Source organism: Lathyrus oleraceus, chromosome 6 (genome assembly GCF_024323335.1).
Source record: "Lathyrus oleraceus cultivar Zhongwan6 chromosome 6, CAAS_Psat_ZW6_1.0, whole genome shotgun sequence".
NCBI lineage: Eukaryota > Viridiplantae > Streptophyta > Magnoliopsida > Fabales > Fabaceae > Lathyrus > Lathyrus oleraceus.
Window position 1 is genome coordinate 31,987,144 of NC_066584.1, and position 16,911 is coordinate 32,004,054.

General features: G+C 35.1%; 1 protein-coding gene and 1 non-coding gene across 5 annotated transcripts; one reads left to right on the forward strand and one right to left on the reverse strand.

Annotated features, from left to right (window-relative positions):
- Positions 1-5,573: 5,573 nt before the first annotated feature.
- Positions 5,574-16,502, reverse strand: LOC127095936 (putative RNA methyltransferase At5g10620). 4 transcript variants are annotated; one of them, XR_007792692.1, is made up of 8 exons: positions 16,147-16,494; positions 16,015-16,052; positions 15,476-15,618; positions 14,841-14,907; positions 13,925-14,002; positions 13,711-13,772; positions 6,958-7,103; positions 5,574-5,914 (listed from the first exon to the last, which is right to left on the reverse strand). XR_007792692.1 is itself a non-coding variant. In XM_051034576.1 (8 exons), the coding sequence occupies exons 1-7, from the start codon at positions 16,211-16,213 to the stop codon at positions 7,046-7,048; spliced, it is 513 nt and encodes a 170-aa protein (XP_050890533.1). In that variant the 5' UTR covers positions 16,214-16,502; the 3' UTR covers positions 5,842-5,913; positions 7,043-7,045. The 4 variants fall into 4 exon arrangements, 3 of the variants coding, with proteins under 3 accessions (XP_050890532.1, XP_050890531.1, XP_050890533.1); XM_051034576.1 differs by having other exon boundaries at positions 5,842-5,913; positions 7,043-7,103; positions 16,147-16,502; XM_051034575.1 differs by lacking the exon at positions 13,711-13,772 and having other exon boundaries at positions 5,574-5,913; positions 7,043-7,103; positions 16,147-16,495.
- LOC127099494 (U11 spliceosomal RNA) lies at positions 10,038-10,159 on the forward strand. Its single transcript, XR_007793990.1, has one exon. It is a non-coding gene; the product is annotated as a U11 spliceosomal RNA (small nuclear RNA).
- Positions 16,503-16,911: the final 409 nt, after the last annotated feature.

A 16,911-nucleotide genomic window follows, 5' to 3' on the forward strand; every position in this document is an offset into this window, starting at 1 on the left:
GAACCACATACATCAGAGTATATGACTTCAAGAATTTCCTTTGACTTGCTTCCTGCATCCTTACTAAAGTTGTTCTTATGTTTCTTTGCTTGCACACATTCTTCACAGACTTCATTTGGAATGCCAATTTCTGGTAATCCTGAAACCATATTTCTTATCTTCAAATCTCTGATATCTTTGAATTGAGATGGCAAAGTCTATAATGCCATATCCATTCATCTTTGTTGGCTGCTGTTGCAAGGCACTTATGCTCCATCACATTAAGCTCAATCTTGAAGGTTCTATTCTGAGACATTGGAGCCTTCAAGATCAACCTTCCATTTGAGTCGAGAACTCTCATCATCTTGTCTTCGATCGATAGCTTGTAGTTATTTTCGACCAACTGCCCTATGCTGAGCAAATTACTCTTCATGCCTGGTATGTACAACACATTTGAAATTAATGATCTCTTGCCATCTTTCCTCATAATCAGAACATCACCAACACCTTTAGCTGCTAGAGTGTTGTCATTTACAAATTTCACCATGTTCTTCATTAAGGGCTTTATGTTGACAAACCAATCCTTTCTTCCAGACATGTGTGATGAACATCCTGAGTCTAAGTACCATTGATCCTTAAATCTATCTTCTTCTCTTGTTATAACCATCAGTAACGTCTCTTCTTCTTCATGTTTCGGCAGCTTTGCATAAGTTTCTTAATTCTTCTGCTTTTCTGGACAATCACTAGAATAGTGACCATACTTCTGACAATTGTAACACTGAATGTGACTCTTGTTTTCCTTTTGACCACCACCTTTTCCTCTACCTGCAACACCACCTCTTTGGTTGCCTTGGTTCCAGGGTTTTCTCTGATTTGACCAGTTTCTTTCTTGCTTACTTCGACCAGTCAAATTGTTGTAGCATAATCTGCCTTTGTTGTCATTCCAGCTTCCTTTGCATTTTATTTCTTTCGCTGATTGAGCCTGCAAAGGCATATCACTATTATACTTTACTGCAACTCTTTCAGCCATTCTTTGTTCATGAGATTCAAGCGTCACTTAAAGCTCTTCCTCTGTCAATTTTAACAAATCTTTCGACTCTTCTATGGCTACTACCACGTGGTCGAACTTTGGAGCCAACGACCTCAAGATCTTTCCAACAATAGATCTTGATGTCAACACTTCTCCATATACCTTGATTTGATTCACCAGTTTCGTAACCTTGGTGAAAAAATCAGTTATGCTTTCATTGTCTTCCATCTGAAGCAATTCATACGTTCTTTTGTGAGTTTGTAACCTCACATCTTTCACCTTCTCCGCGTCTCCAAACAATTTCTTCAGAATTTCCCATGCTTCTTTCGCTGACTCTACATCACTAACCTTTTCAAAGTTATCTGCATCAACACATTGATGGATTATAAAGAGAGCTTTATAATCTTTCTTCTTCAATTCTTTATGTGCAGTCTTTTCTTGATCCGTCGCGACTTCTGCAAGCGTTGCTACTCCTTCCTTCACAAGAACCCAAAGATCTTGATAGCAGAACACAACATTTATCTACTTGCACGAATTTTCATAATTGTTGTTCTTGAGAATCGAAAGATTTGCTGGAAAATGTCCGTTTGGATGATTCGTTGTCATGGTGATTTTCTTCCCACAAATCGATTAACTGGAGCTCTTGATACCAGATGTTGAAAATCCCCCAAAACCTATGAAGAATTTCAGTCAATCTTGATGAATAAGATTATTATTACCCACACAATAACAACGAAAAGAGAAGAACAATGGAGAAAGAAAGAGTGTAAAGAACGATGAAGAAGAAGAGTAATATAATTCTGTAGAGTTTCTCTCTACCCACAAACTGTGGAAAAACTTCTTATTCACTTTGCAACTGCAAAATACTGTGAATACAATGTTATGAATACTCTATTCACTTCATTACAAAAATAAGGGTTACTCCCTCTATTTATAAATTTAGATTAACTTGGACCTCAAGCCAAAATCCAAAACTATAAAAGTCTAAAATATCTAACACTACTAAAATAGGCATAGATGGTTCGACACTTCCTTACTCTGTCAAACAATCTACTTCGACACAAGGAATTACAATTCAACAGTGATTTGTTTCTTATAAATAAATTTTATTTCAGAAAATACGCATGTTATCATTATCGTGAAAAGATGTGAACAATATAATACACGTATATTGTCGATCAGTAATAAATGCTAAGATATTTTAAAAGCTGAACAATATAGTGAACTTTATTATGAGGTAAATAATTGTGAGCAAAGTCCTTACCTTGAATAAAGTTTTGAATGATAGCAAATTGTGTGATCATTGACCAATTGTTGGCATGTGCATCAGTTTGCATGATTCATTTGTGTTTTTATCTCATACTAGTGTCTCATATCTATACATAAAGATCCACAGTGATACATCTATTAAAAGAACTCATAAAAACTATTTTGTATCAGTATGGATCAATACATGATCTTATGCATAGATCCATGAAATATATTGTAAACCACAAAACACTTTTGCTTCAGCATGCATCGATCCATACGAGTCATGTATCGATACATGGACAGGCAAATTGCTTTGTGGATCGATCCACACGCATCTTGTATCGATACAAGCTTAGTTGAAATGCTTCATGTATCGATACATACGAGCCTTGCATCGATACATGCCTTCATTAATTATCTAAAAATATTCAATGTTACAGTATGAATCGATACATAACATCATGCATCAATACATAAGTCTGTTTTTAACCAACTAACAGCTTCTGTCCTTGTATATAAGAAATATTTTTGACAGCAATGTAAACACACGAATTCTCAGAAGAAAAACAGTTGCACACAAGATCAAAAGAGTGTAGCAGCAATTTTTTTTGGAGCAATCAGAAACCTGAAAGATACTTCATCTTCTTCATCTTCTCAATCACTTTTCTTCAAGAACATCAACACATAATCATTCTTGTTCTTCGGATTAAAGGATCAACGAGATAACGTTCAGTGGTACGATCAAGGATCTAGCTGAGGTGTTCAGTGGAACGATCGAGGATCTAGCTGAGTTGAAGATTGAAGGGGGTTTCGAGGAAAAACCAATTGGTTTGTCCTAAAGAACTGGAGTGTTCTTGAGGGTTTGTCAGTCACGTTTGCATAACAGATTCAGCCGCAACGTTGCGTTTGGAGATCGAGGGATTTCGCAAACAGGTTGTGGAACCGGTGAATTGTTTGCAATTTCTTGCAGGAAATTCTTGATCGAGCTCAGATCAAGTGGAGGTTTCATACAAGAAGAAGTTCTTGGGATTTAGAATTCTGTCTTTGTATTGTAACCTTGTATCAACGGATTCGGCATTAATTGATAATCACAATTCTCAATTTCATTTGAAACTGAGAGGGAGACGTACCCACACGCGAGGACGACGTGGGGAACTTCCTTACCAAATCTCTGCGTATCATATTCTCTCCTTATCTCTCTTTACGTTTTCAACAGTTTTGAAATATCAGTTAGTGTGTTGTGGCTGTGAACTTCGCGATACAATAGTGGCAAGAAAACTTTGTTAAATAAAGTCCACCATTGTTCATCACAAAACGCATACACACCAACTGTTTGACAAAACTATTTGCAGTGTTTCTTCCATTGGAAATAGGATCTAGTAATAAGTGCATTCAATTTAATTAGTTTCTGGTGTTGATTATCTTTGTCATTCTAATTCAAATCCAACATTATATTCGCGTGTCCGGTTTTCCAGCAGCGGTTCAGAATAGACGAAAGTCGATTCAGGACCGAATTTTTCCGCTAAATTTCAATAACTCTGTTAAAACTTTAAATCCGTTAATTTTAAAGAGGTGATCTATTCACCCCCCCCTCTCGATCACTAGCCACACCGTCTAACAATAATAAGTTGGAATCTAATAAGAAAATACATCTAATTGCCAAAACACGAGAAAAGATGTCCATTTTTTCAGTTAGATAAACGTGTTTCCCCTGATGTATGTAAATGATATAAATAAGAGAAAATATATATACGAGAAAAAGTATATTATTGATGCAAATACTAGAAAATATATGAATGATTAAAAAATATATCTTTTTTTTAAAATTTTGATAAGTGTATATTTAATTTTTATTTAAAAAATAATTAAAAGTTATTTTAAAGATGTATAATTGATTTTCACGTGTTTGATTTTTTTAAAATAAATTTATTAGATCTCCTTAAAAAATTAAATTAAAATTTATATATGAGAGCAAATTTTTATTATTGATTTAATATTTTTCAATTTATAAAAATATTAAAACAGATAAAAAATCAAATTAACTTTAAAAATTAAAATTAATAAAAATTGTTTTATAATAAATTAAAAAGAAATGATTGATCAAAAAATATGTATACTTTACAAATTTGATAAGTGTATTTTTAATTTTTATTTTAAAAAATAATAATTTTAAAGGTGTATAGTTGATTTTTTTTAAATATGTTTGATTATTTTTTTTAAATAGATTTTACTAGATCTCAAAAAAAAATTAAAATTAAAATTTATATACAAGAACAAAATTTACTATTGATTCAACTTTTTATATAATAATGTTAAAATAAAAATAATATTTATATAAATAAAAATATATTATAGATTAAAATATTTTTATATACGAAAAGAATTATAGGCAGAGATTACTATCTATTTCAAAAATAATAAACTTATTTGATTAAGCAATTTTATCTTTCTTTCATTTCATTTATATTATATTTTAAAAATAAATATGCATAAAATATCATTATCCATGCGTAGGAATGGATATTTTATTAATTTTAAATAAATAAAAAAATTAAACAATAACTCACGATAGAAATGTTATTGTTGTCATATATCACTTGTGAGATGATCGAATAAAAAAATAATGATAAACATAATGACATAAAAGATAAATAAAGAAAAAAGAGTGATGCACTAACCGTGTAAATTCATTTTACATTGTCAATGATGATCATACATCTTGTAAAGTCAGATTGAAAATTTAAACTACTTATATGAAATGGCAAAATGATACTCCCTCTATTTTTTTATTATAAGTCGTTTTTGACTTTTCATTAATTTTATAATTATGATATAAAAAAGAGAAATTACGAAAGATTTTACAAAATTGTCTTTCATTAATTGTATTGAAAAAATAATTTGACATAGAGATAATAATAAATATATAAGAATATAATAGGAAAAATAACATTAATGATTTATTGATATTATAAAACTATTTCTATTGTGGTAAAAAATAATCTTTTAAAACGACATATAATAAAAAACGGAGATAAATATTCCTATTGAATGTTACTGTAAAACTTCTGTCAAAACATCACCATTAAACCCTAACGATATAAAACATAAACAAAATCGAATAAAATATCTAAGACCATCTCTAATACAACTAATTTAATTTTAACTTTAATAATAATACAACTCTAAATAACTCTAATTAGGTCACACAATTTTATCTCATATATTAATATTAAAATTTATTTTAATTTAAAATATTAATTTAAATTATATAAATCAATATTAACATAAAATAAATAAATAAATTAAGAGGAGCTTAAAATATATAAATAAATTAAAATTATGAGGTGAATGTAATATTTTTTAAAAATAAAATGAAATTAAAAATAAAAAGATGAAATTGTAATGGAGAAATTTAAAATACTTTTTAACTAAATGTAATTGTGAAAAATTAATTAAATGTTAGTAGTTTGATCGCAACTAAGTAGTACTGTGGAGCATCGTTGGTTGCTGAGGCAACAGTAATTCCACGTTGGCGAACTCTAATTATTCAACAGTGAAAAAACTGTCTTTTTTTTTGTTGCTCCACTCTGGCGGACTGGGGTGAAAAACTGCCGCTAATGATGGTACTTTTGTCCCCTTAAAATTGTCCATGACCTACAAATCAAGATTGAACAGTGTTATTACAGTCTAGGGAACATGAATAAACAGCAATTCTTGGAGATAATTACGACTTACAAATTGTTAGCACAATTATAGGATATAGAACCTCTCCATTTTCTCTTTCCATTATTATAGTTTTGAAGGCATTTGAAGTGTAAAAGTAAATATATCAATCAAATATCACATTATTACATTTATAATTTGAAAACTTCAATAATAGATAAAATGGAAAATGAAGTAATCGGAGAGGATCTTGACACGATTTACAATACATAATTGTAATATTAGTAAATCTTAAATCAAGAGAGAAGCAATATTTTAAAGCTAGCATGGACGAGTATGCCTTGTTTATAGAATTATTATAGTACTCACATCTATCTATATTGGTAAAAAATGAAAAATGGAACTAATTTGCGATCCTTCCAACCCAAATAAAACTATAGTAATGTTAATAAAATACAAAAAAAAAAAAAAAAAAAAAAAAATCAACATCAACACCATAAATTTTCTACTTTGAAATGTGTGCAGATACAACCGACCATTTGCTTTACCTGGCTAGAAACATGTATATAGTGTCTGCCAAAATGTTGATTTCAGTATACATTTAAAGTGATGTACACAATCTTGATTTTTAAGGATGAATAGGAAGAAATATTAATGTTACATTAAAAACAAAAACTTATTTTCAAGAAAAAAATATTTACTAAAACTAAATCTACAGACTGGTAGACTTAGTACAACAGGAATATTTCTTTTGAAGAAAGTAAAACTTGAGGTTCTCAAAAAGCTGAAAACTTAGTTGTATTCTATTCTTTGTTGTAAACCAAAAGTCATCTTTTTTTAAAATGGCATTCAGTTGTCCCCACTTTTTCTCCCTCGGTAAAATGAAGCAATCAGGCCAATAGTAGGTAAAGCAACCAGAATCAGGCCAATGTATGGTCCAGTTCAAAGTATCACTACAATATTATTATCCTGCTGGTACATTTTAAGACTAAAAGATCAAAGAAAAAAACAGAACTGGATAGGAGAATTGTTACCTGTAAATCTGTTCCACAAGCACAAGTAACGCTATTTGATGATTTAAAACCATTGAAGATAACTTGATTGATAAGTTAGCACGTTCCCTTATTTTTCTTCCATGACCATAGGGTCCGCCAATACAGAAAGATATACGTGAAGCACCCTATGAGAAAGCATAAATCATTTAACAAAAAGCATTATTCAAAAGGAACAAACACTGCATTAAAAGAACACAACTGGGGTACAGTATAGTATATACACACAAATATAGAAACATAAAATGACTTCAGCTAAAAAAACATTGCAAAATGCGATCTCTCGCGAAGCGCTTGCACGCTTGTGTTTTTCGAGATGTGACAGGTGACGACTCTGTTCGAACATCTTTTCCGCAAACGTGTAAGCGCTTCGCGAGATATCGCATTTTTCGAAATGCGACAGGAGGACCTGACATGGTACTAGGAATGGATTGGTTGACCAAGTTAGGAAACATTGAAGCCAATTTTGGTGAATTATGCTTGAAATGGAAGCTTGGAGGACAGAAGTACAGTATCCAAGGTGACCCTGCTTTGTTTACCTCATGGAAAACTATGCTAAAAGCTTTGACAGATGATGGTGTGGGGTTTTAACTGCACTCCTTGGAGGCCAAACAAGCTGGAAATAGAGCTAAGCTAACAGAATGGCAGAGAATACTGGATCCATTTGAAGAAGTATTCAATCTACCTTCAGGATTACCACCTCTCGGAGAACATGACCATGTTATCCTACTGAAACCTGATGCTGCCATTCCAAATCTCAGACCATATAGGTATCCTTTTTATCAAAAAAATGAGATTGAAAAGATAGTAAAAAATATGTTACAGACTGGAATCATAAGGCATAGCATCAGCCCTTTCTCAAGTCTAGTTTTATTGGTGAAAAAAAACAGATGGAGGGTGGAGATTCTGCAATGATTATAGGGCTTTAAATGAGGTCACAATACCTAACAAATTCTTTATACCGGTTATTGAGGAGCTACTGGACGAATTGGGGGTGCAATGATATTCTCTAAGTTAGATTTAAAATCGGGCTATCGTCAAATCAGAATGAAAGAAGATGATGTAGCCAAGACAGCTTTTAGGACCCATGAAGGCCACTATGAGTACTTGGTTATGCCCTTTGGGTTAACCAATGCTCCTTCAACATTTCAAGCACTGAATGAAGTGTTGAGGCCTTTATTGAGAAAATTCTACTTAGTCTTTTATGATGACATACTGATCTACAGTAAGGGTAGGGAGGAACACCAACAACATTTGACTGAGATTTTAAAGGTGCTGAAAAACAACAAACTATTTGCTAACAAGAAGAAATGTTCATTTGTACAGGAGGAGATCGAGTATCTTGGACATATCATTTTTGGATAATGTTCATTTGTACAGGAGGAGATCGAGTATCTTGGACATATCATTTTTGGATAAGGTGTATCAGCTGACCCTAAGAAAATAGAAGACATGTTAAAATGGCTCATTCCTAAAGAGTTGAAAGGATTGAGAAGTTTTCTGGAATTACCCCAAGGATGATTTTCCTTTACCTCACATCGATTTATTGGTAGATAACACAACTCAATTCTCTGTATTCTCCTTAATGGATGGATTCTCAGGATATTATCAGATTAAAATGTCTCCTGAGGATATGGAGAAAACAACTTTTATTACACCATGGAGCACTTTCTATTACAAGCTGATGCATTTCGGCCTGAAAAATGCTGGGGCAACCTATCAAAGGACCATGGTAACTCTTTTCCATGATATGATGCATAAGGAGATTGAAGTCTGCGTGGATGACATGATTGTCCAGTCTCAGACTGAAGAAGAGCATGTTATTCATCTGAAGAAGCTGTTTGCAAGATTGAGGAAGTACAGACTACGCCTGAATCCTGCAAAATGCAGTTTCGGCGTCAGGTCTGGAAAACTACTAGGGTTCATTGTGAGCCAAAGAGGCATAGAAGTTGATCCTGACAAAGTCAAAGCTATTCAAGAAATGCCAGCACCTCGTACAGAGAAGCAAGTCCGTAGTTTCTTGGGCAAATTGAACTATATTGCCATATTAATCTCGCATCTGACAGCCACTTGCGAGCCAATATTCAAGCTGCTAAGAAAATATCAAGTTGTCAATTGGAACTAAGATTGCCAAAGGACATTTGATAAAATCAACAGTATCTGCAAGAAGTGCCAATCTCGGTGCCACTAGTGTCAAGAAGGCCTCTCATTATGTATTTGACAGTACTCGATGAATCCATGGGATGTGTACTAGGGCAACATGATGAGACGGGTAGAAAAAAACATGCTATCTACTACCTGAGCAATAAGTTCACAGAATGTGAAATCAGGTACTCCGTGCTAGAAAAGACTTGTTGTGCACTAGCATGAGCCGCTTTTCGCCTAAGACAGTACATGATTTGTCATACAACGATGTTGATATCCAAGATGGATCCCATCAAGTACATCTTCGAGAAGTCTGGTTTAACTAGAAGAGTCGCTCGTTGGCAGATGCTGTTATCAGCACTTGACATTCAGTATGTGACCCAGAAGGCCATTAAGGGTGGTGTGTTGTCAGAGTACCTTGCACACCAGTCGGCGGAGAACTATCAATCGATAAAACTCGACTTTCCAGATGAAGACGTCATGTACATAAGAGACTATAAGATTCCAGGCCCGGAAGAAGGACCCGAACCAGGATCGCAGTGGACGCTCGTGTTCGATGGTGCCTCAAATGCATTGGACAATGAAATCGGAGTTGTCATAACTTCTCAAACAGATTTTCATCTCCCCTTCACAGCAAGGTTGTGTTTCAAATGTACCAACAACATGGCGGAGTATGAAGCATGTATCTTAAGAATTAAAACAACTATTGATCTACGAATCAAGATTCTTGAAGTGTATGGAGACTCAACATTTGTCATCTATCAAATCAAAGGAGATTGGGAGGCCCGTTATCCCAATTTGATTCCATACCCAGAGCATTTCTTGAAGCTAATCCCCTATTTTGATGAGATTACTTTCCATCATATTCCTAGGGAGAAGAATCAGCTAGCCGATGCTTTGGCTACGTTGTCGTCTATGTTCAGGGTCAGTTGGCTAATTATGTCACTCTCATCTGTAATTGCTGAGTGTTGTATGGCAATCAAGACATATGGTTGACATAATTTTTTAGGGATCGCGTCTCGAAAAACGCGATCCCTCGCGAAGCGCTTGCACGCTCGCGGAAAAGATGTTCGAATAGAGTCGTCAACTGTTGCATCTCGAAAAACGCGAGCACACAAGCGCTTTGCGAGGGATCGCGTTTTTTGAGATGCGACACCTCCTAAACCCATCAAAAATAAATGTTGACTAAATTCCACACCTTGCATCTGAAACTGTAACCCCTCACACACCCCTTGATTACTTACCCTTTCACCATTTCCAACTTCAATCATATAGACTGAAGTCTCCACCACCTTCAAATTTAACTCTTTCACTAACTTGGAGTCAATGAAATTGCTAGTGGCCCATGAATCAATCAAGGTTAAGACCTTTCTCTCATTCACAGTTACCATACCTTGAAAGATTTGTTTGAAGTAAATCCTTTCCTACTTTGTAGGGACAATTGCAAAGTCTTCAGCTCTTCTACAACTTTACTCTCCTTCCGTGTTTCCTCCGGTGACTCCTTCACTCATTCTTCTTCCTCACTACTACTTTCACATAGTCTCAAACTCATGTGTTTGAACTTACAAGTATGGTCCCATTCCACTTATCTCCACATTTGAAACATAACCCCTTTTTACTCCTTTCTTCTAGCTCTGCAGGGTCTAATCTTCTTCCCCTGTATCTGTCGGTGTGCCCTACTACTTTTTCTCACTTTCTGTTTTACTACTACCCACTTCTCCAGGGTCCTTAAATTTATAAGTCCCTCCTCTATCCTTCAATCCGATCCACCCCCTCTGCCAAATTCTGACTGTCATAAAGCTTTTAACTCAGCTTGAGTTTCTTTTCAGAAAAATAGACCCCGACATACCTCTCTTTTCTACGTAACGGAGCTACCAATAGTTCAAACTTGTCTCTATATTCCATGACCGTGGTCGTCTGCTTCAGGATATGGTCCCAGTGGATTATTCAGCAACACAGGTTGAAACCTTCTAATCACAGCTATTTTGAACTCCTCCCAGTTCCTCACTGGTGCTTGTTCTTCCCACCATTGAAACCAGTTTAACACCCTGTACTCCATCGCCAGCACCACCACATCCACCTTATCTTGCGTACGAATTTCATGGAGGCGAAAATAATGTTCCACACACACCAACCACCCATACACATCTTCTCCCTTGAATACCGGAATCTCTAACTGTCTCCTTCCTCCAAAAATTCTGTTTCTCTGGTTAACGTTATGATGATGGTGTCGCGGTCGCAACTCCCTTGACGTCGGTGACGTCGCGTTCCATGTTCTTGCATGAGTTGACGTATCTGATCAACGGTGACCTGAGGTCGTGATTGTTGCTCTAACACGAGTTGACGCATCTGTTCCATGGACGCTTCCGTGTTACCCATCCATTGTTCTATCAGTTCAATACGATTTTCCATAACGCTATCCACAGGGAAACGGAACCAAGGATCTAGAGTAGACATCAAATTAATAGGATCAATTCAGTAGATTAGTATGAAATGGAAAGAGAATATAATAAAATGAGCAAGCTCTTCGAGAGGCCTTATCTCTCCCAAGGAATCCAAGACCCAAATCATGCATACTGACAGGGAAACATTCTTTCTGCATATAATCCCTCAGATCTGGATTCTCTCCCCTCACTGCCACCTGTCACCCCTCCCATGTGCTCCTAACCGAATTAGTTTTGTGTGGAATTATTCCCTACCCCACTCTTCTTACGTGTCCTCTTATACATCTTGCAATATCTATCAAACATATGACTATTGAACCTTGTAATATCTATCAAACATATGACTATTGAACCGTGGTTGTGGTATGCTGATGCACGCAAAAGATGTACAAGGTTTTGAGATATTTAATGTAAAATCGTAAAATCTTATAAATGCCCGTGTTTGATGAATAATGAAGGGCAGACTTATAAGGGTGACAGTGAGACGGAAGAAGTGAAGCGTATGATTGATGGCTTGGAAGGAAGCCCAAAGAGTGGAGATCTTGAGACAAATGTTGAAAGTAAGGGTAAACATGGAACCGAAGGACAGAACTCAGGTAGTGAGGGTTGTAATGAGTAAGTATTTAAGGATGAATCTGAAAACTCAAATGATTAAGAATTAAGAATACACTACAAACCTAAAGGAAGAGGAGGACAGTGGTAGCAACATTTCACTGAATTACAGTGATTTAGATGAGACTTGAGAGTAACGTTGGGATCAAATAACTGTATTGACATCTAAGACACCTAATCGAAATGGAAATGACATACCTGAACTGTTTAGACTGGGGTAAATGACAGCATGAAACTTGTGATGGGACTAATGTTAGAGCTGCAGGTTCTTGAAGAGATCCAGAGCTGACTACAGTTGCTAATTTTGATAATGAAGATGGTACTTCTGATGACTTGGAATTTCACCCGAGTGATGATGAAGACCAATCATGAATGAAGACTCCCATGTTTAGGATGCCAGAAGATAGTTGTAGGAAGTGACTTGATGCGAAATTAATTTTAATTCCAAAGTAATTGTAAAAGGAGGAAATGAACGAGAATGCAAATAAGGAAAATCTATATGTGGCAAAGAATGACAAGGAAAGGGATGTTACTAAATACTTGAATATCTGCTCCTTATATATCTTCAAGTTGGCAGTCTCAATGACAATATCAAATGTCATACAAACAATGCCAAAGCATACCTCCGACATGAAGACAAAAGGTCTAATAGAAGAAGCAATGGAAAAAACAGGGGCTTAGGTTGTCTAGAAGGCCTATATGGCCAAAAGAAGAGCACTTGATCTGATTCGGGGGGCAAGTAGTAAGGAGAACTTGCACTTAAGGACCTATGCATAAGAACAGAGAAGAAGTTCCCAGAGCACAATACTAATCAAATGTGATATATGAGACACACAATATTAGTCAAATGTGATGTACGAGACAGAGGCGGGAGAGGTGGGAGAGGCCGGTTCAGATATGTCTATCTTCATCTCCATAGCTCTATCTCAAAATCTTTGTTCTCCCTCATCAAGGACACATCTTCCTACAGCTGGTTCCTCTCCAGCACTGCAGCATCTCTTCCTTCTACCCACGTTTGCAAGCAATAGAGAATTAGAGATTCAGAGATATATTTCACAACAAAGGAGGTACTAGATGAAGTGGGTCGGAAAAACTGCTTCATTTGAGGGGAAGAGATTCACAAAGGACTCCAGAAGCTTCTATTGTTTGACTCTAGAGTGTGCATTGCTAAAACTTGACACCTAGGTTGTTTGCTTGTTGCAGGTAATCAGCATCTTGCAGGGAAGGGGTGCTTAGTTGGTGATTGTTGGGGTGTGTTTCAGAAGAGACTGTTGATGTGAACATCTGACCCAATTAACTCTGTCTCGCTATCTAACAAAAGTATCTTCTCTCTTGATTACATCTACCATGAAAGGGATTTGGAGTTTGTATGCAGCCCCGACAATATTGTATCCACTTTCTGAAGACAATCACAATACATGTAATTGTAAAGTACTAGTTAAAACCTTTTTGTATATTTTCAAAATTATTACAGTAAATATGAAACATCGGTATCATTTATTTTGGTCTAATAGACTAATGGCCAGAACTTCACCCCTTAAAAGTGATAAGTGGGACGTCAAGGGTTCGAACTCGCGCCAGTGCAATCAAATGTCTCTGCACATTGCACAGCTACCAATTGAGTTGCCTTAACATGACAATATCATTTCTTTTAATGTGGCAAAATATAATGGTGCATGGTGAATCAAAACTCAATAGATCCATGCTAAAGTAATCCATGGAAGAGATGATATAGAATATCTACTTACAGTATTTCCTGCATCAGCCACCAACTCTGCCATTTGCTCAGACCGTACATCTTGCCCATGTTCATCCAACATCACAACCTACAAGTGCAAGTACATGACAGACAAAACTTAGTTAAGAAAGAAGAGACGGCTAATTCTGGCCAATAAGACAGAGATCTATCAACTTGTGACCGTTATGCGATATCTTGAAAAGTATCTGTTGCAAGTAAGCAAGGACTTAAAGTAGACACCATAGCAGTGAACTATACAGCAAAATCTTTGCAAATTGAAACTTAATTGTAATTAAAACATTTTAAGACATATAGGTCTTCAATTCAAATATAGAATGACAGTGTGGAGTGTGGACTGCATTAAAAGTGGGTGCAGTCCATATGGAAGAAAGTATTCCTGCCAAGAAAATAAACCTTATTTCAGCTCCAACACCATGGATAAGTGCATAAAGACCATTAGCAATTGGCTACCAAAACATAATATAAAATTGAGACTAACAGCTACTTGGACTTAATTTGATTTCATTGTGTCATCTTCAGGCAGAGATACCAAGTTAAAGGAGTATATAAACATCTTCAGTTACATTACAGGTCTATTCTTGAGTACCAACAAGGTAGACAAACTTTAGATTCATGCAACTATATAATATCAGGTAAGAAAGAAAAACTACAAATAAAACTCGGGTAATATTATTATTAATAAGAAAGAAAACGACAAACAATCAAGAGAAATCTCAGAGTTAAGCAGCAAAACAAATGGAGGTTTTGTTAGGAACCAATAAGCAATATTTGTTCTAAACACTGAATGTTTACCATGCATCTCATCTCCAAGACCAAATAAGAACCCACTTACAAACTACAAGTACGCATAAGGAGGAAAATTATTTGTTACTGTAATTTAAATTCATGCATGTTCAAGACTATACCCAATCATCAGACCTTATAATATTCATCACTGCCATGTCTTCGTCATCAACTTGCGCCCTATGATCACTACAACAGATACAAAAAGATCCACCCTTACAATTAGACAATTAAAAAAGCAACTCTTCATGCACATGTGTATTGCTATGCGCCAGTAACAATACATAGAGATCTTGTCATGTGTCCGTTACACTTTGTAATGTAAATTTTTTATATTCTTATATCTCTTTGGACAAAATTCACAAATTTCAATAGAATCTCACTTGTTTAATGTCTATGAAAAGATAGACGCCAAATTTCCATATAACAAGATCATGTGAAATTTAAACACGACAAAATCCTTTTATGTGACATGAATGCATGGGCGGCTCTACAATGGGAACTAAATGAAAGGTTCAAACAAGTGTAAAATAAAACCCCGATGCAAATTTGAAAATCATACTCCCTAGAGTTTAATGGACATACATTGACTGTTAACCAACGAGAGACCACCATTTTTCCAACGTCAAATATTCATACAAAAGTTGGGTAATGTGGCCAAATAATTGATTTTTATTGGATGACATTGTATAATCCCTCATCCTTGAAAACCCAGCAAAATGAAGCAAGTAAAACAAAAGTGAGAGAGTGAATTCACCGTGCATTTCTGGGATTTGGCCGAATTTGAACATCCTCAACACTGCAATAATATTTTATCTTTTCGACATACTCGTCAACCATGAGTTGCAGTCCTTGTGATCGTTTTTTCCCCACGGATAATATCCGTATAGGAAGTGCTCTCTGCAAAAACCCAAACTATTAGTATTACTTTTTATATAAAAAACCAAACAATTAGTATTAATTTTTATAAAAATACACAGCACAAACAATTAGCAGCGTTAAACCTCGAAAGATTAGTCTCTGCGGTATCGTGCAGAGGATATCCAGTTTCTATCGAGAAAAAAAACTATAGTAATATCACTCTCTTATTTGGTCTCTAAACCATAGTAATATAATAAATAATCTCTAAACAATTTTTAATCTAATAACTATCAAATTAGTCCCTCGCATAAACCCTAATCACTAAGCATTTTTTGATAGAGCATAAGTGTTTTGCAATTGATAGTGAAAACTTGCATTGAAAATGAATAAAGTAAAATTAGTGATGAGTGAGAGGATAATTATGTTGTTAGTTACCACTGATTGACCGGCGAACTTGCAATTTGTAGTAGAAGCTGAAAATATGGGAGACAAGTGGATGGTTGAAGGGGAGGAGTATGGGAAATGTGGTGTAGAAATGAAACAGAGAGTGTTGAAGTTGAAACAAACCTTGAGCGTGAAGATGATTGGAAGCGTTCAAATTGAAGCCGGCGCAAAGCTGGAATAGGGTGCCCATTTAATCGGTTTGGATGGGGTAGTGTAAAATTCGTTATAGTCTTACTATATGTTTAGTTTAGAGGATAATATGTTCATGAGCTATGTAATTCATAAAGGAATCATTGCAATGTGTTGGAGGGTGTAGAAATAAGAGACAATTTCTTATCTATTTTTCGAGTGTGTAGTCTTTGCAACAGTTTTGTATGTTATTTGTAGGTGGCTAAATGTATCTTCGGCTCTGGACAAGTATTGTCTGGTGTAGCTAGAACAATTTGTGTGATTGATTGGTGGAAGTAAGGTTTATATTCAAAGGTTTAAGTGATATGGTTTGCATGTGTGTGGTGTATTTGGAAAGTAAGGAATTAAAAATTGTTCAAAAATAAAGACATCACTACTAAAAATTTGGAAGAGGATGTGAAAAATATATGTGTGGAACTTGCTAAAAAATCAAATCAAAAGATATAGAAAACAATCTAACACTTCGGTGTTTGAATTTTAGTGTTTGTCTTGGTGTCATAGACATCTGATCCTTGTTACTGTTTTTCATTTTTTTTTTCTATTGGGTATGTTTTGCAACGGTGTTTCGGATACTCAGAATGAAACGTGTAATTGTCTCTAACTTGTGTCCTATTAATTTAGTGTTGTTGTTGATGGTCAGGTTTTGGTCCATTTTGCTATTTGAAGTTGTCTAGTATCTATTCTTTTTTTAGGCTTTGT

Bases quoted from the DNA above. Each gene is read 5' to 3' on its own strand.
- LOC127095936 (XM_051034574.1), bottom strand. From the start codon at position 16,213: ATGGGCACCCTATTCCAGCTTTGCGCCGGCTTCAATTTGAACGCTTCC. The intron at 14,003-14,840 runs GTATAGTCTTGA...TTGCACTTGTAG, and splicing joins TTATAAGGTCTGATGATTGG to GTTGTGATGTTGGATGAACA. The intron at 5,915-6,957 runs GTAACAATTCTC...CTTGATTTGTAG, and splicing joins CTTGTGGAACAGATTTACAG to GTCATGGACAATTTTAAGGG.